At 47.6% G+C, this 23,433-nt stretch overlaps 2 protein-coding genes and 1 long non-coding RNA gene across 4 annotated transcripts in view; 2 read left to right on the top strand and 1 right to left on the bottom strand.

Moving 5' to 3' along the window:
- The window catches only part of LOC310696755, a 114,471-nt gene that overhangs the window by 34,717 nt on the left and 56,321 nt on the right, over positions 1-23,433 (top strand). The gene's annotated exons all lie outside the window — the stretch shown is intronic.
- Positions 1-23,433, bottom strand: part of SYN1 (synapsin I) — a 92,505-nt gene that overhangs the window by 44,297 nt on the left and 24,775 nt on the right. For both annotated transcript variants that reach the window (XM_083482508.1, XM_083482509.1), the window contains exons 2-5: positions 22,231-22,288; positions 19,902-19,993; positions 15,222-15,378; positions 13,910-13,999 (exon numbers count right to left, since the gene is read on the bottom strand). In XM_083482508.1, coding sequence (XP_083338634.1) covers positions 13,910-13,999; positions 15,222-15,378; positions 19,902-19,993; positions 22,231-22,288 — 397 coding nt within the window. The remainder of the gene's footprint in view (positions 1-13,909; positions 14,000-15,221; positions 15,379-19,901; positions 19,994-22,230; positions 22,289-23,433) is intronic.
- On the top strand, positions 1,373-11,689 carry TIMP1 (TIMP metallopeptidase inhibitor 1). The gene is made up of 6 exons (XM_083482668.1): positions 1,373-1,513; positions 2,110-2,272; positions 6,572-6,669; positions 7,514-7,631; positions 10,092-10,213; positions 11,413-11,689. Exons 2-6 carry the CDS (start codon positions 2,143-2,145, stop codon positions 11,617-11,619), a joined length of 675 nt encoding a protein of 224 aa, XP_083338794.1. The 5' UTR covers positions 1,373-1,513; positions 2,110-2,142; the 3' UTR covers positions 11,620-11,689.

Here is a 23,433-nt window from a genome sequence, read left to right as displayed (position 1 = left end):
GAAAGCTAGGAGCTCAAAGGAGGTGGAAGTTTTTGTGTTTGCATAGAATTATTTTCACAGGGCTCTTCAACACTCTTCTGCACTTTCCAGAAACATCTTAAAACTTATTATTACTGATAATAATATTTAGTAGTCACTCTTCCCACAAGTGACCTAAAGCAACTTACAAACACAATATAAACTCTAAAACTAATTACAAAAAACCCAATGAAAACCTTAAAGAACCCCACAACTATACAATTAAAAGACATAACTTAGAGAGCCTGCCCCACTAAAGGAGGCCACAAGGACTTGAAATTCTTAAGGGCCTGGCAACTAAAAATAAAGGTTGTAGCAGGCAAGCCTCCCTGGGGAAAGCACTCCATAGCAAGGAACACCCTGGAAAAGCCCGTTTGCATGTTGCCAAACTTGCACCCGGAGCTCCTGGCTTGTTTCCGTGCAAAAGCTCATCTTGTAGCCAAGTTATTTTCCAGACTACCCCATTTCTGTTCTGACCAGCTTTCCCAACTGGGTGAATGGTTGTCTCTGCCATGGTTGTCTCCTTTTATTGTGTTTCAGTTCACCTGCAGTTATTTTCTCTGCTGTTTTTGCTTTACTATGTACATCGCCTTGAGACATATATGCAAAAGGCAGTTAATTAAGAGGAGGAGGAGGCAAACGGAGCTTTCAGAGTCTCCAAGAGGTGCAGAAATCTGCCTCACTCCCTTATGAATTGCTTCCTGCAATCTCCTGGCATCGGAATGCTTATTTTACCAAAAGACAAGTTCTGTGAATCTCAGAAGCTTGCCCAGACTTAAAAATCACAGACTGATTCGTTCAGTAAGAAATGCCATCTGCATGGATAGCTCAGTTGGTTAGAGCCTGGTGCGGATAATCCAAGTTTGCAGGTTTGATCCTCGCATGGGACAGCAGCATATTCCTGCTAATTCAAGGGGTTGGACTCTGGAATTAGATGATCCTCAGGGTCCCTTTCAACTCTACAGTTCTATGATTCTATCTCACTTATTCAGTATGCCAATTTCTGTGACACGAAGGTAGTTACCAACACACTGTAAACCGGAAGAACGAAGGAGGAAATTTCAGTGATCAAACCGAGAAGGAAAGAGTCTAGTCCAGAGTACAAGAGGAAGACTCGGGGAGCTCCAGGGGGATGGGCGTCTTAGAAGCCAGCCGTCGAAACAACCACCGTCACTTTCTTTCCATTAAGCGAGTAACCCCAAACTTCCGCTCACCCTTTTGGGGGGGCTGGGGGCTGCAGCGGCTCCCTCCGCCTTCCCCGTCTCTCCCTGAAGACAGATTCTTGAGGCAAGAGGCGCTCCGCCCTGGCATGGCTCGCTCCAAACCACAGGCTGCCGCTGCTGCTGCTGTCACGCCCATTTGGCAGCCCAGGCAGGAAAGGCAGGGGGAGGAGAGGCGAGGGAAAGTGGGGTGAGCCTTAAATAGCAGCCCGAAAGCCCAGGAGCTGCAGGCTGAACGGGCAGCGCACGCCCAGAGAGCAGCGGCAGAGAGCAAGGTGAGCGAAGACCCCTCAGCCCCCAGACCTGTGGAGGAAGGAAGCCGACGCCCGGCTGCGGATTCTTCTGCCGGCCCCGGTTCCTCCCAGCAGTTTCCTACGCTGGCCCAGGAATCTCAGGCGCTTGACTGCCCTCCCCCCTTTCAACCCACTGCCCCAGCCCGGGTGGGGTGTCCCCATAGGGAGAGGAATCCACTGCACAGCTTGGGTGGCACCCACCCAGGGTGGAGGGAGCTGCCCCTGGGGTCCTTCCCGCCTCTCCCCATCAGTGGCGTAGCGTGGGGGGGTGCAGGGGGGGCCGGCCGCACCGGGCGCAACATCTGGGGGTTAGGGTTAGGGGGCGCAAATTACTTGCCTTGCCCCGGGTGCTGACAACCCACGCTACACCACTGCTCCCCATGCCAAGTGATCCTTCTCTCCTCCCACCCCTGATTTTCGATCCTGCCCAACCCACAAAACCGGGACACAAAGAGCTTTCTTCAGCCAGGGTTAGAGAACTGCCTTGCAGGTGCTACTCTGTGGATGATGTTCCCACCCCTTTTTCTGAAGGTCCCTCTCCTGAAACAACTCTCTCTCGCTCTCTCTGTGCCTTCCAGGTCACGACTGAGACTTCTCTCCTTGGGTTAAAAATGGACACCTCTAAAGTGTGTGGGTTCCTGACGGCCAGCTTCCTCCTTCTGGTTCTGCTGGGGGATCCAACTGCAGCCTGCTCCTGTGCCCCTCGGCACCCCCAATCCGCATACTGCTATGCTGATGTTGGTGAGTCTCTGGACGCTGCTAAGTCCACGCACTGCTCTCCTCTGGGCACTGTCTGAATTCCTCTGCCCTTTGGGGCACAGCTTCCCCTTTGACTGCTAATGCTCTTCCTTGTCCCTGCATTGGGGGGGGGGGCTCATGCTCAGGCATTGAATGTGGCCCTCGTCAGCCCTCTGGACTCTTCCCAGGACCACACTCCTCATTTGCCCTGCTCCACGTATTCCTCACATGTTTTTGCCTGGCTATTCTGTGTCCTTAAACAGTTGTAATGCCTCTTGCTTGCCTGGCTAGACGTGTGTGAATGCAACCTACTGTAAAAAGGCAAGCCCCGCCCACTTTTACCTCTAGTCCCTCCTACCACTAGGTCATGCAGCCTCCAAGAAGGTTGTCCATGAGGTAATGTGGTCGTCTGCCTCTGTCCTAGATATTTGACAGTGGAACAGATTCCCACAAGAGGTGGTGGACCTTCCTTCCTGGGAGGTTCTTAAGCAGAGGTGGGCTGGTCATCTGCCACGTATGATTTAGTTGAGTTTCCTGCACTGCAGGGGGTTGGACTAGATGACCCTCGGAGTCCCTTCCAGCTCTATAATTCTATGATTCCATGATTCTGTGAATTCTATCCATCACTCCCATAAACTGAAATTCACCACTATGCCCCAGGGTTGCAAATAGCCACTTGCCTGGTAGATCTAATACAAAGGTATTTTTATAAAAGGGAAGACCATTGTTCTCTAACATGTCTCAGGCTACATTAGGCTGTAGACAGGCCACAAACTATATAGGTGCATAAACAGGCTAGTAACTAAGTTGGCAAATCTACACATCCCCCCCTTCCTGTACCAACAGCCTGTGTGTTCGCATCCAGTCATTTAAAGGGTTTGATGGCATACCAATGCCACTTGAGTAGTCAGACTTCAGGAGTGTGATTTGAAGTCACTAGCAATGCTTTCACTCTGGATTACTTCCCTGTGGTGAGCGCTTATACCCAGAAGAACCGCCCATCATCTCAGCATGCCTAGGGCAATTGGATTGAGGGGGGCTTCCAGACTCTCATTCTTTTCAGATGGGAGACTGTCAAATTCTGGTTGCACAGTTGTAGTTGAAAGTTTGTAGTAAGGACAATGAGGAGGAAATGCGCTGGAAAGCGCAGAACCCCCTCACTTTGGTGCATTGTCATCTAACATCCTCACAGAAGCCTCTGAATAATTGCTCATTAAATAGCCAGTGTCATCTAAACTCCCTACAAACAAATCAGGACACAGAGTCAATAAACAGGTTATCTGGAAGCGCCCCAAGATGGTGATGAGGATGTTGAAGATGAGGATTCTAGCAGGGCTCTTGGGTCTTCCTCATCTTCAGCTACCTCACCTGGATAAGTTTGGCAATTGAACCTTCCCCCAACAATTCATCTCCATCCCAGAAAAAGCTTCACATGCGAAATTTCTGCAAACCAGGCAGTTGTTAGAAGTGCAGGAACCCAAACACCACACAAACCGAAGGTTGGCAGCGCAAATGGAAACTTGGTCATATATCATGGTATGCTGAGGTTTTATCCCCTCTAAACGCTCCTGGAACTGTTTCAATACTTGTGCTTGCTAACACCCCCTGAAAAGGGCTTCAGAAGCATTTTTAAGTCCTGCAATAGTGCGCACTTGATAATAAGTAAATATGCCCTGCACTGCCCCCTGCTGGCAGTATACAATCGATACGTCTTCCCTTATGTACCTCAGCTACAGTCAGTATAGAATCCGGCAATTAATTTCGCCCCCCAGAACTGTCACTAGGAAACTTTGACCCTGTCACTGAAATAAATTAGGCAAATGGGCATGTTTAGCTGGGAGGCTAGAGTCTGATTTAAAAAATGTGCCTCTTTCTTGTCTCTTTTTAAAAAAGATTTTTTAACATAAAATGATTCTGGGCTGCTTTATTTTATTACACATTCTAAATTTGGGGTGGGATGCAATGCACTTCAGCCAGATGGAATGACGCCCCCTCTTGTCCCTTCCATCTGCTTTTCTGCAGTTCTCCCAGCCTCCCCGCCCCCAGCCAGTTCCAAGGAGAAGTGGGGAGCTCTTTTGCGCAAGCAGAAGTCCTTGCACAGGGCTTCCTCTGAAGGGGCTCCTTAGGTGATTCACCCTTTGAATTTTTAAGATTTCTGTTCTTTCCTTGAATGAAAGAAAGTGGTTGGGATTGAAAGAGGCTCAGGACTCATATAACACTGAGGTGGGGAGCAGGAGGGCAATTGCAGACAGATATCACCAGTGTGACTGAATACAACAGAACTTATTTGGTTTACATGTTCTAAACCCTGATCTCAGCTGTTATCAATATATTATTATGCCACTAGTAACAAAAATTGCAATCACAGGTCTTTTATCAAGTCAGACCAGTGCTTTTTCAGGGGGTCCTCAAGGGGACACAGTGCCGGCACCTCTTTTGTTGTTGTTAAAAAGTGTGACACTTACTGTAACAACTTCATGGTGAGTGCCAGCACCTATTTTTCTAGAAAAAGGCACTGGGTCAGACTATTTGCCAACCTTGCCTAGTATTGTCTACTCTGATTGGCAGCAATTTTCCAGGGAGGGTTTTCCCCCATCATCTGCTCCCTGATCCTTTTAAACTGGAGGCACCAGAGACTGACTTTGGGAGCTCCTGCATGCAAACATAGGAAGCTGCCTTATACCAAGACAGAGTAGTGCACTATCTAGCTCAGCATTGCCTACACACTGACTGGCAGCAGCTCTCTGGGGTTCACAGAATCATAGAGTTGGAAGAGACCGCAAGGGCCATCGAGTCCAACCCCCTGCCAAACAAGAAACACCATCAGAGCACTCCTGACATATGGTTGTCAAGCCTCTGCTTAAAGACCTCCAAAGAAGGAGACTCCACCACACTCCTTGGCAGCAAATTCCACTGTCGAACAGCTCTTACTGTCAGGAAGTTCTTCCTAAGGTTTAGGTGGAATCTTCTTTCTTGAAGTTTGGATCCATTGCTCTGTGTCCGCTTCTCTGGAGCAGCAGAAAACAGATGGGACATTCCCAGCCCTACCTGGAGATGCTGGGGATTGAACCGGGAACCTTCTGCATGCAGAGCAGATGCCCTGCCCCCAGCGACAGTCCCTCCAAGGACCTAATCAGAGGAGAGCACTAGCTATGCCCATCACAAAGCGGTAGTAATTTGAGTCCTCTTTGGTTGCAGACTCACAACACAGCACAGAGAAAGCAGCTTCCCTGGCTGGACTAGGGGGAGAAGCTCAGAGTGGGATTTCCACTTGCAGTCCAATCAAAACACACACACACACACACACACACACACACACACACACACTCCCTCCCTCCCTCCCTCCTCCTGCTCAGTTTCCTCCAAAAGCCTGCTTGGAGGGAGGTTATGGGAGAGCCTACAAAGAGGATTACATCTCACTTTGCATTTCCTAGCAGATCTATGACAAAAATGTGAATGATCTACAGCCGAGTGTTAAAATGCAAGTGGTGTTTCAACAACTCCAGTACATGAACACAGCTGCAGGAAAATCTGTCCAGTGGCTTTTTAGGAACTCTGAAAAGCGTCACCAGGATCCCCCCCCCCCAAACTACTGAAGACTTCCTTGTTCCAGCAAGCTTTTGTTTTGTTTTTATAATTTGGTTTTAATGGCTGAATTTGCCCCCTTCTTCATTGAGCCCTTGTATTGCTGTTTGTAATGCAGTGGCACATTTTGCACTGAAAGAGCAGAATCTAAATGTCTACATTAAAAACACCAGGTGGTCACAGCCCACTCTCCACTTTTTGTGTTCAGGGGGCTTTTGATATCAGATGGCCAGCACAGCCAGAGGTGAGATGATGGGAGGTAGTCTGTATGGAGGGCATCACTGACTTAACTCCAAGGGGAGGCATCCCTGTTAGAAGCTGGACTTCAAAACTCTGACCCTTACAAGAGAAAGAGAGTGTAGTTTTATGGGGAAATCGAGTGTGAGGAAGGGGAGCCTGTGGTGTCCTCCATATGTGGTCAGGCTCCAAAGCCCATCCACCTCAGCCAGCAGAGCCAAGACTTAGGGGAGATGGGAGTTGTAGTGTAGCAACATCTGAGGGCCAATGGTTCCCTGCTGCAGGCCTTGTGAGAAGAGCAAGTCTGGGTGTAACTCTGAGGCTGCAGAGCAGACAAATCACAGAAGAAACCATAGATTCCATCCCTCCTTAGGGTATAGCATAATGGGAGAGAGGCGTATGAAAGTCAAGGTCAAAAGCCAGGAGAGCTGGGGAGAATGGAAGAAAAGCTGTGATGCAATACCGTTTTTTCCTCTGCAGTGATCCGGGGTAAATTTGTGGGAGTCAGCAAGCAGCAGGTGAACATCTCCATAGGGGAACCAGTGTGGTGGATGCGACACGAGATCAAAACCACCAAGGTGAGCTTCTCCCGCTACTATAATGTAACCCAGAGACTTGCCAGTGGGATCCCCTAAAGCCGCCCTTATGCTGGTGGGCAGGACAAGCTGGTGGAGATCCCATTCCACAGCCAGCGAGCCTGCTGGGATCTACACAGCAACAAAATGCAGCAGTCAAGTGTTCCTCATCCTCAGCAGCTCCTTCCCTCTTCCCTGAAGATGCTGCCTTTGCTGAGCCTACAAACTTCCCATGCAAAGTGAGCACTTTGCCTCTCTTCCTTGCAAGCTTTTGCAGAGAGACGCAGCTAGCCAGGCTCTGCACTGCCACCCAGGACGCATTCTCAGAACAGCTGGTCCCCCCTTCCTTTCCTTTGTTTCATCCTCACCTCCCACTCCCTGCAACACCCTCTAGACGGGAAGGGGGGCTGCAAGGTGCCCTTGAGCTCTGAGGATGCTTGTCTGGCAGGAAAACAGCCTGCAGCACAAAGGCAAAATGTACATTGCTAAGGATGCTTTTGCCTCTGGCCCCACCACTCGTGGCGTGCAGCCCTCAGGTTCCCTGCCTCTGAAGGCCTCCGCAACACACTGACAGGTACTCCCTTGAGCTCACATGAGGTGGCAAAAGATTGAGCCTTCTCAGCAGTAGACCCTTCTTCAGCATTAAGGTGATGATGATGATGATCATCATCATCATCATCATCAGTTAAATTTATGGGGCTTGAACAATCATGAATGCAAGACATGTGCTCCCCCTGAGCTACAACCTCTTCCCCACTTCTGTAAGAGCCGGGAAGAGTCCTGTCCCTGCACCTGTCCCTCTATTGGCCCCTTCCTGGTCACTGACCCACCTCCCCCCCCTGCACAGGTGTACAAGGGTCCTGAGGAGATGCAAGATGTCCGTTTCCTCCACACTCCTGCCATGGAAAGCCTCTGCGGCTATGAGCACAAGGGTCCTCTCAAAGGAGAAGAATATGTCATCGCAGGTATGGTGCACCGTCTTTTTGCCAGGGAGCACTTGGGGCAAATTGAATCTCACAAATAACCCTGAGTGAAAGAAGGCAGGCCTATGCGCACTCTGCTCACAGTCATTTGAGGGCAGCATGGATTTGTCAAGAGGAGTGCCATGTCACCGAGGTCTAGATATGAGGGGAGTGGCTATGGCACCCTTTGCACATGCTCAGAGGCACCCCCCTGCCAAACTGCACAAGAAAGGATAGACAGCTCTAGGGCCCTTCCAGGATCAGGGCCAGCCCCGTCACAGGAACAAAAGCCTTTGGCAGCAGGTTTGAAGTTCCCACTGATAAGGAGCAAATTGTCGCTTGCATGCTGTTTTACAGGAGCAGGCACCAATGAATTTTCTCTCTCAGGTGTCTAAATGTCTTGAACCACCACGAGTGAGAGAATAGGGAAATACAGGGGTGAAGAGGCTGTGACGGCCACCAAGTTGGATGGCTTTAAAGGAGAATTATACAAACTCATGGAGAATGAAGTCATTAGTGGCTACTAACCAGGATGGCTATGGTCAGACCACTGGCAGGCTCTGAATCACAGTTGCAGGAAAGTGCAGGAGGGGAGAAGACTCTTCTGCTCAGCTGCGGCTGCTGCTGCCTGGTTTGCATCTGGTTGGCCTCTGTGAGAACAGGATGCTAGGCTAGATGGGCCTGATCCTGCAGGGCTCCACTTATGTTCTTAGAAAGTGCCAACCAGTGTAAGGGTTTGGCGATATCCTGAATGGTTTTGTTCTGCAGTTGCTTTGACACCCATCTGAATCTTCTCCTCTTTCTGGACCAGCCACAACCAGCCCAGGGCCTTCGTGACACCCAGGACTGTGTCACTCACAAAGCTTCCCTCTTAGAAGAGAGGAAGAACAAGTCAGCCTCATGCAAGATCTCCTTGGGAGCGCTGGGTTCTGGACATGAGCACACAAAAACGGGTTTGGGGAGGTTTTTCAATGGAAGGCTATGAAGTTACAAGATTTCAGGAGGAAGTTACGGAGAATCACCAATCAGAAACAAAGCAGTCTTGAAACCTTTCCAGGTGCAAATCATATTGAAATCCTGTGTAACCTCCCTGATACCGTCATGAGCACAAATCATCATGAATACCCAAGGAAAAGGGCATCCAGAGTAGCCCTTATACTGTAGATTTTGAACATTTTAATCCCAGCTTTTGTCAGAGAGCTCAGGCCTGATCTAGACCAACAGCTTAATTCAGGGGTGCCCAAACTTTTTTCAAAGATGGCCAGATTGATGAAGTGAACAGGCATGAGGGCCGACCAAAGTTGTTGAGCTTTTTTTAGGATTGAAGTTGTTGAGCTAGGATTTAACCCCAAACTTGATGAGCTTTTTTAAGGATTTTACCCCAAGGACATATATTGCCACAGGGCCCGGATTAAATCGACCGGTGGGCCAGCTTAGGCCCCCAAAACAGCCTTTGGACATGCACTCCTATGTGGACAGCACCTCTTCAGAATACAGGAGCGGGATTGGTCAACTGAATGCTCTCCCACGGAGGCAGGTGGAATAGTTGCTGCACAAAGGATGCCAGCATCTCATGGATAGTTTTGGGGCAGGCCAGAATGCCTCCTCCCGCCAACAGCCAATTTTTCTATGTGCAGTCAGTGAGTTGTTCTTTTAAATGGATGAGTAATCAAGAATGTGAGCACCCCTACAGTCAAAGATGACACCACCCAGGAATAGTTTTATCTCACAGTGAGCGCTTGTCTAGGCTGGCCTCAAAGCTGCTTGTAACAAAAGAATGTGAACAATATGTTTTCTGCTCTAGTGGCCAAAAACCCCCCAAAATAAATAAACACAGCATGTCTTTTTGAAAGGGCAGCTTAATAACAGAGTAGATTGCCTAGGAAACTAGTGAAATCTCTTTTCTTCCCAGGGATACTTTAGCTATGGGTCATGATTCCAAAGAAACACAAGAAAACACATAATGTTGTTTGGGGCATGAAATTCAACTGACTGAGAATATCAGGTTTCATTTAATTAAGAAGAAGCAGTGGCAGCAGGTTTCTAGCCCTTGTGTTTTTAAAGATCTGTTATGACAGCGGAAATCTCAAAAAGCAGAGGGAAGGCTGAATGAGATGCTCAAAGGGGTTCAGTACCTCACGTGGCTTTCTAACCTGAGCCATGACTACCAAAGTCAGAATAAATCAGGCATTTTTGGGGAGCATGGAATTTGCATTTGTCCAGGAAAAGATTTTTTTATTACACACATACACACCGAAGGGCAGATTATGCACAACCCTGCTTATGCTTGCAAAGATGCGCAGAGTTATTGATAAACCTTCAAACCTCTCATCAGGTTACAATTTTAGTTATGAAAGCAAGGTCTGGGGGGTGACAAGGCCTTGTGAGCAAGTCCTCTATATTCTTTTCCTCCATATTTACACTTAACTTTTCTGTCTTACCTGTTTTTTCACCTCCCAACAGGCATGCTGGAAGGTGACCGTGCCATGATCACGGCCTGCTCCTTCATCGAGCCGTGGTCTCAGCTGTCCTTTGCACAGAAGCGAGGCCTGAGTTCAGACTACAGCAAGGGCTGCAACTGCACAGTAAGTACCTGGCCCCCAGCAGACCCTTTCAGAGGGACCCCAGGGACAGGAGGGCATATGCTTGCAGACGGGGCAGGCCCTCCAGCAGAAAGCATGCACCCTCTGAAGAGCTCTGTCTAGCTCAAAAGCCAATGTCATTGGCAGCAAAGGGTCTAATGAAAGAAGTGCTTCCTTATCTGTTATACGTATGGGCTGCCATACGTCCGGGATTACAAAGGCAGAATTGATGTGGGGGGGGGTCCGAAAGGTGGCGCTTTGTCCTGGGGTGTCCTGGTTTTTATTTTTTGAAATATGGCAACCCTATAAGGACCCTAATTTATTTTTTAACAGGAACCATATTTTAAACTGAGCAAGGATTGAGGGGTCAGCAGCACTGACTCCATCCATTCACCCTCTTTGACATGACTCAGGGCTCCCTCCTTCATCCCCTTTTCTCCAGTGTGGAGAGCAAGGGAGTCTTTGGCGAAACTCTCCCCCATTTGATCTCCCTGAGTGGAAGAAAATGACTATGAATTGTTGGGAACTATGGGCTTCCCCATGGGAAAGCCCTGTGGGGCAGAGTGAGTCCTCAGGTCGCTGGTGGCTGGTCCTCACGATTAGGGCAAGGCAGAGCTAACACATCACCAGCTGTGATGGCTGGTGTGCAATGGAACTGGTAGGGCAAAAGGCAGGGAGACCAACAGTAGGTGGCGCCAGAGCCAATGACAGGCACAGAGACCCCCAATAAGAAGTTAAATTTTATAGTTCATTAACAATCAAAGAAGAATGGATGGAGGCAGCATCCAGATCTTCATTTTTCCAAAATGTAAGTAAGAAGCCAGGCAAGTGGGGGCTGGCTGAGGGCAGAATGAGGTTGGTGGAGCAGTGCCCCATTTGCCCTCCTGCAGGACCGGCTCACCCATGAGGCAAGATGAGGTCACTGCCTCAGGCAAGACGATTCACAGAGGAAGCAGATCCAGATATGGATCTTATCCCACCTCACTTGTTCCTGATGTAGATCTCCCCCTCCCCCTTCTTCCCTGGTGGGGAGGGGGTGCCGTTTTCTGGCTAACCTCAGGTGCCAAAATGTCTTGGGCCCGTTTTGTCCTCACGGACCAGCTTCCACTGGTCAACAGAGGTGGGGGATGGGATGTTGCTATGATGCGTGAGGGGGGTCTGTCCACTCATGTTTCTGTGTGTCACTCTTCCTTCAAAAAAAGGTTGTGCCTTGCAATTCCATGCCGTGCTCCATCACTTCTGACAACCAGTGCCTGTGGACAGATGGGATCATGTCCAGGATATGGGATGGCTTCCAGGCCAAACGCTTGGCTTGCCTGCCCCGGGGCGAAAGCACCGGCCTCTGCACTTGGCAGTCGCTGAGCACTCAAGGGCCGGGCTCCCTTCGCAAAATTCTCCTGAGGCAGTGATCTCTTTGTGGACCCTTCCCTTCCTATCTCTGGATTGTTTCTTTTAAAAATAAACATCAGTTCCAAACCACCTTCTCTGCCCCCGCCTGTTCTTCCTTGTTCATTCTTTGCCTGGAAAATCTGAAGTTACGTTAAGAGCAAGCCTCTAGTTCTTTTTCTGGAAGAAAAACCAGAAGAGCCAAAACGTTTTCTGCAAAAGGCATAGAGCCAGGGGAAGTTGTAGATGTTGTTCTTCAGTGGTCAGGGAGAGAATCTTCTTCAAAATGAGCCGTAGAGCCCTTCCCACCTTGACATTTTCTGCAGGCCCTTCCAGATGACCTGTTTATTGAGCCTCCAGCCTCATTTGTTTGCAGGGAGATGAGCTGACCCTGGCTATTGAAGGAGTTGTTTGTACCAAAGCAAACGTTATACCACTTTTCAGTGCATTTCCCTGTCACTTCTTCAGGCAAAAAGCCCAGTATTTGGGGAGAGTAGGCTTGTCACGCAAGATCTCCCCATAAACCATAACTCCACAACCTGAATTGGCCATCATGTGTTTGACTCCCACTAGCAGATAGTGACAGTCTGGAACTGCCCTCTGACTCCTGGCTCTTCCCCATAAACCTGAAATGCTGCCCCCTGCCAAAGCATCTGCTTTCAATACTAATCATTAGCCCCATGTAGCTTCCAAGCTGTTCAAATGCGGCTCCTAATGCCACAGAGGTAGCTAAGGGGCTTGCAGTGTACTCAAGAGAACCTCAGAGGAGGAGGAGGAAACGAAGGCAATAAGGCCACTCTGCAGGGTCTCAAGCACGGGCAGTGGAGGACTGTTCCCTGCAGATTGTGGCTCAGCTTGAAGAGGAAGGAATGGAGCAACTGCTTACAGCAATAGACTGTTTGGAAGTGTTCCCCCCCCCCCCAGCACCACCACTGTGCCTAACAATTATACTAGGCGTTGAAAGAAGAGTTTAAAATAAAAACTCCCTGTCTGCAGCTCTGTAGTTCATTGTTTTAAAGGCAAGGAGGAAACAGAAGGAAAGGGTGATTGGGAAGGGTTGCTAGATTATGATAGCAGATGCTAAGGAAAGAGGAATGACTGAAGCAAAGCAAAGCAAGAAAGAAGAGGAGCTTTTGGTGTTCAGAGGTGTACTACCTCTGACTGTGTGAGCAGCACAAAGCCATTGTGGCTAGCAGTCGTGACCCTAGTTCCAGTAACAGCAAATGCAAACCATGGGTTGGGAAACCCCAGTCCAAGCCCTTCTTCAAAGTCCTAGCCGCAGTCTCTTGACCAGCAAGGTGTGTCCATGGGAATACCATATAAGGAAGCATGTGACATATTTTGAATCTGAAAGCTGTGGGATCTCACCCCATGTCATTTAAATCCAGTGCACCATGAGAGCCAGCCAACATTTAAGCCCATGACAGCCCAATTTGAAAATGGCAATGGGCCAAAACCATCAAAATGAATGTCAATAGGGACAAATGTCAGGTTCTGCACTTAGGCAGGAAGAACCAGATGCACAAATATAAGATGGGGGATACCTGGCTTACTAACAGTACATGTGAAAAGGATCTGGGGGTCCTAGTAGACCACATGCTTAACATGAGTCAACAGGGTGCTGCAGCAGCAAAAGAAGCTAATGCTATTCTTGGCTGCATCAACAGAAGTATAGTGTCCAGATCAAGGGAAGTCATAGTACCACTCACTTCTGTCTTGGTCAGACCACACCTGGAGTCCAGTGTCCAATTCTGGCACAATTTAAGAAGGATGTTGACAAGCTAAAACGTGTGCAGAGGAGGGCAACCAGGATGAACCAGGGTCTGGAAACTAAGCCTTATGAGGAGTGCTTGAAGGAGCTGGGTACGTTTAGCCTGGAACAGAGGAGACTGAGAGGACATATGATAGACATCTTCAAATATCTTAAGGGCTGTCACATGGAAGAGGGAGCAACCTTGTTTTCTCCTGCTCTGGAAGGCAGGACTCAAACCAATGGCTTCAAGTTACAAGAAATGAGATTCCAACTAAACATTAGGAAGAACAGTAAGAGCTGTTTGGCAGTGTAATGGTCTCCCTATGGGGGTTGTGGACTGTCCTTCCCTGGAGATTTTAAAGCAGAAGTTGGGTGGCCATCTGTCATGGATGCTTTAGTTGAGATTACGGCATTGCAGGGGGATGGACTAGATGACCCTCAGGATCCCTTCCAACTCTACAAATCTATTATTCAAGCCTCTCTGATCACTGATCTAGCACAAAAAAGGAAGAAGAAATATGGTATCTCTAGCCCTCCCACCACAGTCCAGCCCAACTTACCATCTCCTTGTGATTGGGGTAGAAGGTCTGGTCAATGAGCGGGAATTCTTCCGGTCCAAGTTTGCGAAAGAGGCGAACCATCTGGGCAAACTGTCAGGAGGACACCACAGGTAAGAGACAGAACAAGAAAGAGACCTTCTAAATCTGTTCTCGGCTCGCTTCTGTTCTAACTCTCCCATTTGCCTCTATTGCTTCCTTGAACCCCTTTTCCCCTCTGGCAGCTGTTGCTGCCGTCACAGGCAGACATTCGAAACTCCACTTGATGCAGGATGCTGCTGCCCAGCCACCACCAGAAGTCCCCTTTGGGCATAGCAGCACCAGCTGCCCATCAGCTGCAGGCCAAAATCAAAGTGGTGGTCATTACCTTAGCCTTCCTTCTTATGACCTTCTGCTCTGTTTCCCTTCTATTTATGAAGCAAGAACATGAGAACATAAGAAGAAGCCTGCTGGGTCAGGCCAAGAGGTCCTCCCCCATCCTGCTCCCACAGTGGCCAACCAGGCCACTGCCTGTGCATTGCGCCCATGGCATCCCAAATAGCTGCTCCATGCCTGAGGCAGGCTGCCATATCCTTGCCTGGATCTGGTGAGCTTACAGCAATGTAAGAAGAGCCCTGCAGGATTAGGTGCCTCTAGTCCAACATCCAGTTCCCACAGCAACCAGCCAGAAGCCCATGAGAATCCTGCAAGCATAAGCGGAGCAGAACAGCACAGCACTCTCCTCACAGGTTCTCCACCCACTGGGATTTAGAGGCTTAGTTCCTCCAATACTGGAGGCAATATAACCCTCATGCCTAGTAGCCCGGGAAGCCTTATCCTCCAAGAATGGGGTCATCTATGCTCTAGAACAGCCTCTCTGCTTGAATCCTGCCAAGCCTCTTGCCCACAATTTAGTTAACACTTCTCCTGTTTAGCCAAGGCTTTTAACTGGTTTTCACTGGCCATTCAAGTTTTAGTGTCTCAGCTTTATGTCAGTTTCTTTTTAATTTAGTGATTGTTCCATGGGAAGAGAATGAGCAAATGAGCCCTGTGTACACATGATACCTGTAAAGTACATTCAAAACACATCCAGTCCCTCCAGGAATCCTGGGCTTCTTCATTCATTAAGGGTTTTGGATAATTATAATTCTCTAAGGGGTAAACAACAGTGCCCACAATTCTGTGAGGGGAAGAGTATGCTTTAAAGATAGAGTGTGTACACACCCCTAGTCCTTCAACTTGTGGGTATGCCAATAAACACTCCACTCGTTGTCACCACCTAGTCCAAAGCCTACAGTCACAGTCCTTGCCCCAAACATCGGCTCCCCCCACTCACCACCCAGGGCTTGTCGCAAAAGTTGTACACAGAATGCAGGGAGTTGACGCTGGGCACTCCTGCATACTGCAGTCCGATCACAATGCCACGATGGTCTCCTCCACGGGCCATGCTGAAGGCGTGCTGACGGACCAGCACAAAGTCGGGCTTCAGGCTCCTAGAAGAAGAAGAAGAAGCGTGGTAATGAAGAACAAGGGTGGCCAGGAAAACCACTCTCCCCCCATCCTTGCTCACAAGGCCTGCTTCCTAGAGACACCAGGATCCCGAATCTCGGCTCGCAGGTCTGTAATCTCTAATCTGCTGCATCTCAAAGATGAGACCAGGTGTTCTCTTGGACCATGTGCTTGCTTTCCTTTGACCACTGAAGGAGCCACAGATTCTTTTCCAGGGCTAAATCAACCAGAATGCATCTGCTGAGTCCATACATTGGTGTTGTCTAGTACAACGGGCAGCTCAGATTCTCTTTTATCCTACAGCCCTCCTATCTCCTTTCTGTGGGATGTAATCCACTGGAGCAGTCAAGTACAACATTACTTGTTTTGCTAGAGTGCACATGCAGGGGATGTTGGTCCAGCCAGTCAAACCTCCTGTTACACCTGGCTGGAGCATCCTTCCTTTGCATGTGACCAGTAGGGGGTATGACCTTTCCAGACCTGGTAAAAGGCCAAGTCACGTAGCTACCTCCCTCCCCTCTTTTTCGTCCTGTCTGCTTCCTGCTTCACCTGGACTGCACTGCTGCTCTCAGCCACCAGTCCCTGGGTTATCTCTCATATGGGGTAAACCTATTTGTACTTATTTGTAACCTCAAGCCGTAAGCCTGCCTTCAAGGATCACACTGTGCTCTGCCTGATCCTGAGTAAACTTATTTTTGTTATTTATGAATAAAGACTGTGGTGTCTTTATTCTTTTAGGAGGGATAAAGGGGGTCTTACCAGGAATAAAAGAACTTAAGAGATTCTAACGAATCTGCAACCAGCTACCTGTTGTGTAAAGGGGGAATGCACTCTGCTATCGTGAGTTAGGAAGGATAATATTAATCAATATATCCTCTCCTGTTACCCACAACATTCCCGCAAAGGGTTATTGGCCCAGTGTTGCGTATTTTTGAAGGATTGCAAAGGATTGAGATCCTAAGCTGAAGAGTATTTTTCTTTGTCTATTTCCTGGTAAGAACATGGTCTATTGCTCCATTGTGTGAGGGAATTAAGCACACCTCCTTCCCTTGGAGTTCACAGTACCTAAGACAGTAAAGAGCTGTTTTTACTTTTGAGATTTTTGAGATTTTAATTTTGAAATTTTGGCAAATTTTTGAAATTTTGAATATTTTTGAAATTTTTGATTTTTAAGATGGCTAGTGTGGTTTTTGATGAAGATGCAGGGCCAAGAATGCCTAAGCTGAATGAACATAATTTTGTTCACTGGAAGCAACATTTGATAGTACTCCTAGAATCAAGAGATTTTGGATGCTTTTGAAAGTCCTAAGCCTAGTGGCTCGAGTGAAGAGGACTTAGCAAAAATTAGATTATGGAAGCTACAAAATAGCAAAGCCAAGACTATTATTTTTGATGGACTTAAAGATGAACAGTTATCACAGGTTGACTGCAGAGCTGATGCGTCTCAAATTTTAAATGATTTAGAGAGCATGTATGTGTGGGATGTGAAACACAACAGCAGTCAAGTACAACATTCCTAGAGTGAACATGTTTACACATGGGGAGGGATGTTTGTCCAGCCAGCAAGTCAACTTCCTGTTTCCTTCTGGGCTGGGACAGACTTCCTCTGCATGTGACTAGAGGTGGGTGTGGCCTCACCTGTGCAGGTAATGACAAAAGCACAGGGCAGGGCAGCCATCTCTCTCTCTTTCACCACATGCATCGAAGAAACAACGTCTACTGAGCCAAAGATGCCCTCTTGGCTTCCAGCCAAGAGAGGACAAAGGGACTGTCTTCTTATAAGATAGATTCCAAGTATATGTTACTTCATTAAGCTAAGTCTGCCTTCTGGGATCTGATTGTGAACAGAATGTGAGTAAACTATTTTTATACTTTTGTAAAAGACTGTGTCGTCTCTTATATCTTATGAGTGAATAAGGGGAAATACCAGAACAGTTATTATAGAGGCTTTAGCGAGCCTGAGCAAATGTAGCCGCTGCAAATTTAAAAGAAGGGAATGTTACTCTGCTGAAATTGTGGAACTTGTTAACACAAGTCGGATAAGGATATAATCAGACAATATATCCTCTCCTGCATCCCTGAACATTCCCACAGTATGGAGATACCACGAAATGCTCTCATAGGATGCTGTTGCATGAGCTTTTTAAACTGAGGATGAACCATAAAGCAGAATTCTCAAAGCATATAAATGAGTTTACTGCTATAGTACAAAAGATTCAACTCACGGAAAGTCCACTCAGTGAAGATATGAAGACTTCTTTCTTCCTAGCATCATTAGGATCCAAATTTGATGTATTTGCTTGATTATAAAGAAGGTTTAACTTTTAAAGATCTGACTGCATATTTGAGACAGGAATACAAAGCAAGAGCAGAGTCTCCAGTCCAAAATGTGAGGAGTAAAGACACTAATTATGCGTCTAGACAGTTTACAAAGGCCAAAGACACACCCAAGAAGGTTGTGGGCTTTAAGTATCACAAAGAGGGCCACATTGCAAGGAACTGTAAGGATCCAAACAAGAAAAAGAAAAGAAGGGGAAATGTGAACACACCTTACTTTTGCAAGAAAAGAGTTTAACTGTTCAGAGACGTGAAAATAAATCAAACAAATGGATTGTTGACTCTGGAGCTTCTTCACATTTTGGATATAAAAAGGACTATTTTACTGATATTAATGATATTGTTAAATCTCATATTGAAATTGCAGGTGGCAATGTTGTTAAACCTCAAGGTGCAGGTTCTGTAACTTTGAAATGTAATATAAACAATGAAGCAATGGATACTATTGTGGAAAGAGTTTTATATGTTCCACAACTGAGTTGTAATATGCTTAGTGTGTCTAGTTTGGACAGAAAATGCTTTCAAATAACGTTTGGTAATGGAGAATGTAATGCGACTAAGAATGGTGAAGTTTTTGTTCAAGCCAAGCTAATAAATGGCATATATGAGGTTGATCTTTCAGAGAAGCAGTCTGCTAAGGTGGCACACTCAAACCATAAGCATGAGGCGGACCTGGAGCTGTAGCACAGAAGACTTGGACACAGAGACACCAAGACCATTCTGGATCTACAGAAAAGAGCTTGCAAGGGGACTGCAGGTAACAAAGAGCAACACAACACCAACAAAATGTATAAGTTAAACTTCCATTTCCTCTTTGGACCGAGCAGAGAAGCAACAAAGTGCTTGACATAGTCTACAGTGACTTATGTGGACCTATGAATGTTCCCTCAATGGGGAAGAACAGGTACATACCAATATTTCTTGATGATTTTTCAAAGTATTGTGCAGTGTTATTTCATCAAGGAAAAGAGTGAAATGCTGGAAATGTTCAAGGACTAACTTGCAATGGTGAAGAACAAATTCCAGAGAGCTCCAGCTATGCTAATGACAGACAATGGGGGGGGGTGAATATTGTACAAATGACATGCAATCTCTCCTAGCGAAGGAAGGAATTGAGCATGTAACCACAATTCCTGATACCCCACAACAGAACTCCATAGCTGAGAGAAAGTTCAGGTCCATCATGGAGATGACAAGGTGCGTGTTAAAGGATGCATCCCTGCCCCATAAGTTGTGGGCAGACGCAGTATGCACTGCAGTGTATCTCCAGAACAGATTGCCAACAAAGGGAGCTGAACGCACATCTTTTGAACTTTGTCATTGCAGAACTCCCAACCTTAAATAAGTTGGAGTTCTTGTTATTAAATGTACCAAGAAAAAAGCACACCAAGAACTCAGGCCAATATAAGTTTCAATAGTGGGAGTGGTCCCTCAATCAATAGTCAATAGTAACAAAAACTAATCAATTCAAAAGTATGTATTCTGACAAGGATTACAAACTCAAATAGAGATTACAAACTCTAACAGAGATTACAAACTCAAACTCATAAAGATATGTATAACACAATAATTCATTACAAAGATTTTCTCTTTTTCACTCAACAATAATGTTGATCCTTATAATTTATCAGCTTGCAGGTGGAGACCCAGTTTCAAGCATAGAGCAGAAGTCAGAAGTCAATTATGGATTAGAAACCAGGACGGGGCCCTGTTTCGATGTATTCACCTTCATCAGCTAATTTTTAATGAGTCGTGTAAGTTTGAAGACTTTCAGATAAATATATCCTGTTATTTATGTTTCTCAGGGATAACAAGTACGTGTGGGTAGATCAAGGTGTGTGCACAGAAAAGTTCAAGATACACGTTTGCCTCATCTTAGAAAGGAAAGCGCTTCCAAGGGTGCTTCCAGATGACCTGATTTGTAAGCATTCATCCTGCTTTGTTTACATGGAGATTAGGTGACATTCGATATTTAAGGAGGATTCATCCTGAATTGTTTGCAGGGAGATTAGATGAGAGACCACCAACCTTTATTTGCTGTGTGGGATTGGATCCCACTCTAAAATACCCACTGTGTGGAAGTGCCTTGAAACATGAGCAGAGAAAACACTTGGGCACCTGAGTCAAAACAAGCTGAATGAGCCACCGAAGGACAGGCACTGCCACTTACCTGACTACCTTAACACCGTTGCGTATAACCTCCATGTCAACGGAGAAGTTGCCATTGGCATGAGCCACCAGGTTGAGATCGGAGAACTCTGCCTGCAGGAGACACCCACAAGACCTAGTCATGGACCAAGCAGCACACACAGTACAGTCAGCAGCCCCCCTCCTGACTCTATGGAGGGACCAGGGATACACAGAAAGCCTGAAAGATATAGGCAGGACAGTTCGCAGGTTCGCAACTGGAATGGTTTCGTGTGCTGACTTAAGTCCCAGGAAACCCTGTGGTCCTTTCAAGAATCTCTTCAGTAAGAAGATCAGGAATTTTATTTATTTATAAATGTTTTTAGACTGCCTTTCTGTGTACACTCATCCAGTGCAGCTACAACAGAATATATAGAACCCAAAAGCTACCACACCCCTCACTCAAGGGCATTGGACTGGTATTAGCAGAGCCATCTTTCCCATAGGGATTAGTGGTGCGTCGCGCCAGGGCACCAGCCTCTCAGGGGCGCCACAGCAAGTGGGGGAGCTGCGCGGCTTTGCCGGCAGCCTCCGCTTTCCCTGCACACCCACCAGCTGCCATATTGCTCTCCCGCAGCGGCATGGGGAAGCGTTGCCCTCCCGATGGCTGCCAGTGCACAGCTTCGTCATCCCCCCACTATCTGTGGTAATTTGGGGGCGCTGGGCGGATATTTGCACCCCTGTGCCGCATCTGCTAAAGACAGCCCTGGGTATTAGCTAAAAAAAATCATGCCTGGTCCAAGGGGGAAAAGCACAATTTCACATCGCAGCAGTTAAAAGAAGCCCATTTTAAAATTAATGAATAAATGGTGTATGTGCATTTTGCACAAGGTCAGTAGACTTTGGGGTTCAAGTAAAAGAAGAAAGCAGCTCCAACCAGCCTGAATTCCGCCTCCCACATTGCAAGGCTCATTCCCAGTTCACATGGGTAAACCAAGACCTAAGCAACCGCCCTGCATGAACTCAGTGTGCACCCAAAACACAACAGACTTCACCATAATGCACAGAGGTTCCTCCAACGACAAACCAACAATTAAATGCCAATGCATCTATCAATCTTCAGAAGAGATTCAGAATATGATGCACAATTGTTTGAACTGAACACTTTTCTTATAGGGGTTTATATAGGTCTGCTTTCCGTTGCATGTTGTGTGTTTTTGTATGTGTGAGTCTGCTTGTTTGTTTCCCCTTTGAAATAAAAAAGGGGGAGACGAAGTGATGTTAAAAGGATTCTCAGAAAGTAAGACTTCTTGGAAACTGCTGACCTAAACCATCAGCCCTGAGTTTCACTTCCTGCTCTCACTGTGGTTGTTGCGTCCATTATTTCTGAGTCAGGCAGAGGTTTGCGCCAGTGGCTCAGCCACAAAAGCCGCCTCGGGACCTTGCCCTGGGCTCAGCCTCAGGCCGGGGGGAAGAGAGCGAACAATGAACGGCAACTTTGCCTCCCCCAAGGAGGACAGAGAGGGACAGGATGAGGCCGGAGCTTCTTTCATATACGGGCAGCGTGCTCACCTATTGCCAACTGCAGACACACATGGTGTCTTCAGGGTTTAAAATGTGAGCTTCCTCAGTGACAAATTTTGGCGATGTGCATGCAAGTGACTAGTGTCAGTCTGGGGTCACAAACAGGACCACAGGTTTGAGGAGTTCTGCTCTTAGATCAGTTGGCCCCATAGGGAGCTGGGGGAGGCTCAAATTTGATGTGCATTGCCATTCAAACGATGTGTGTGCACATCACGTGAACAATTATGCAGGGTGGGGCTTAGCTGGCCCACCCATCTATTAGTCACATTGGCACCCTTGGTTGGCCCCAAGGAGTGCTCTGCATCAGCTGCAACACCAAGAGGCAGCCATTTATATTTCCCACAATGCCACAAAAGATGCTACCTTGAGGACATTGTGGAGATTTAAAATGGCAGCTCCCGGACCGAGCCACCCATCACTGACTGAAGCACCAGCTGGGGTGGGGCTGGTAGAGCAGGGGCCAGCAGTGGACCAGGCTGCAGGTCGAGGGCTGCCATAGGTACCCAAAGGTGGGTGCTGCTTCTGGGTCTAGACAAATGTGCTTTCCAGCTCAAGATGGAGGAGCTACAACCACAGCAAACAGAATACACCATCCTGTTAGCCAAGGCCAGGCCAATGATAGCAAGCAAAGCCAAGTCAACCGCTCCACTCCGCCTGCCGGTCCCAGGTGCCAAGATGGCGCACATCCCTATTCTTGTCAGAGCCTGTGGAGAGTCCTCACCAGCTTCCAGCCTGAGCCCATAAGGCTTTTGGCGCTTGAGCCCCCCCCCCACTGGACACTGGCTTACCTGCTCAACTTTGATGTCCACCTCCCCATGAAGCTTCTTCCCCTTGAAATATTTTGCCCTAGAAGAAGAAAGGCATTGTTAATGTCTCTGGCAGTAAGCAAAACACCACATTCAGCTCAGTTGGTAGAGCAGGAGACTCTTAGTCTTGGGGTCGTGGGTTCGAGTCCCACGGGTTGGACTAGGCAATCCTCATGGTCCCTTCCAACTCTACGATTCTACAATTCTAATCTTGTCTGCATGGCCACACCACAGCCACAGTACAACAGGGCTGGATCCGAGCTAGGCCTATAAAGCCAAAAAGTATCGATCCAGTTCAAAGCACAAGAGGTGGGGCCCCTGTGGTCCTCCAGATGCTGCTAGATCCCCAACTCCCATCAGTCAGCATGCCCAATGGTCTGGGATGGCGGAGGCTGGAGACCAAAAGCCTCTGCAGAACCCCAGGTTTCTCCCTGCCTTGAACTGGAGGGAACAGAAGTCCTGGGGTGATATGCAATGTGAAGTAGTTCTGTCAGCAAAAGGATTTCTGCTGCACAATGGAAGCCCCCCCCCCTTTCACACAGCCTAAATCTAGTCTAGGGGTTCCCTCCAACCCTCTAGAGCAGATCTGGAGTGGACTCAAGGCACAGACAGCTGGAAGAGAAGGGGAAATCCTGCTGCCCAGTGGTAATCCTTGTGCTGACAGGACGGCTTAGTACAATCCTGACCCTGGAAACTGAATTTGAGCAAGGATGGAGCATGAATGTGTGTGGCTATCTGCTGTTAAAGAATATTCCAGCCTTGGTCAGCATCTTTTCTGAGCACAATCATTCCTGCCTGCTCTGCACAGCTTTATTGTATTACTGACATTTAAAACAGAATCCCTCTATCTTCGAGATCGGTTCCTACCCAAAGAAACCTATGGAAGACGGCCTCCATCTCTTCCAAAACGCATCACGGCCTTCCAGAATGTAAAGATGGTTGGGTGCACTAAATGTGCAGTACTTAGTCATCTGTCACCAAGGAACCAGACGTATTCTCTCCCCGCAGCGCTCCTGGCATGGGGACGTCACATCATCAAAGCTCAGTATTTTGTTCCTGGGGAAATGAAACTCTCCCTTCCTCCTCCCACTTCCCATATTGCTGTTGTTTATTTATTTATTTATTTAACTGCTGTGTAAAGTGTGGTTGTTCAAATTATGGCAGGCTCCAATCTCCCCACAACTC

The sequence above is a fragment of the Podarcis liolepis genome, assembly GCF_965112155.1.
Source record: "Podarcis liolepis genome assembly, chromosome: 17".
NCBI classification, from domain to species: domain Eukaryota; kingdom Metazoa; phylum Chordata; class Lepidosauria; order Squamata; family Lacertidae; genus Podarcis; species Podarcis liolepis.
The sequence above is the reverse complement of the archived record's forward strand: the minus strand, read 5'-3'. Positions and strand labels throughout refer to the sequence as shown.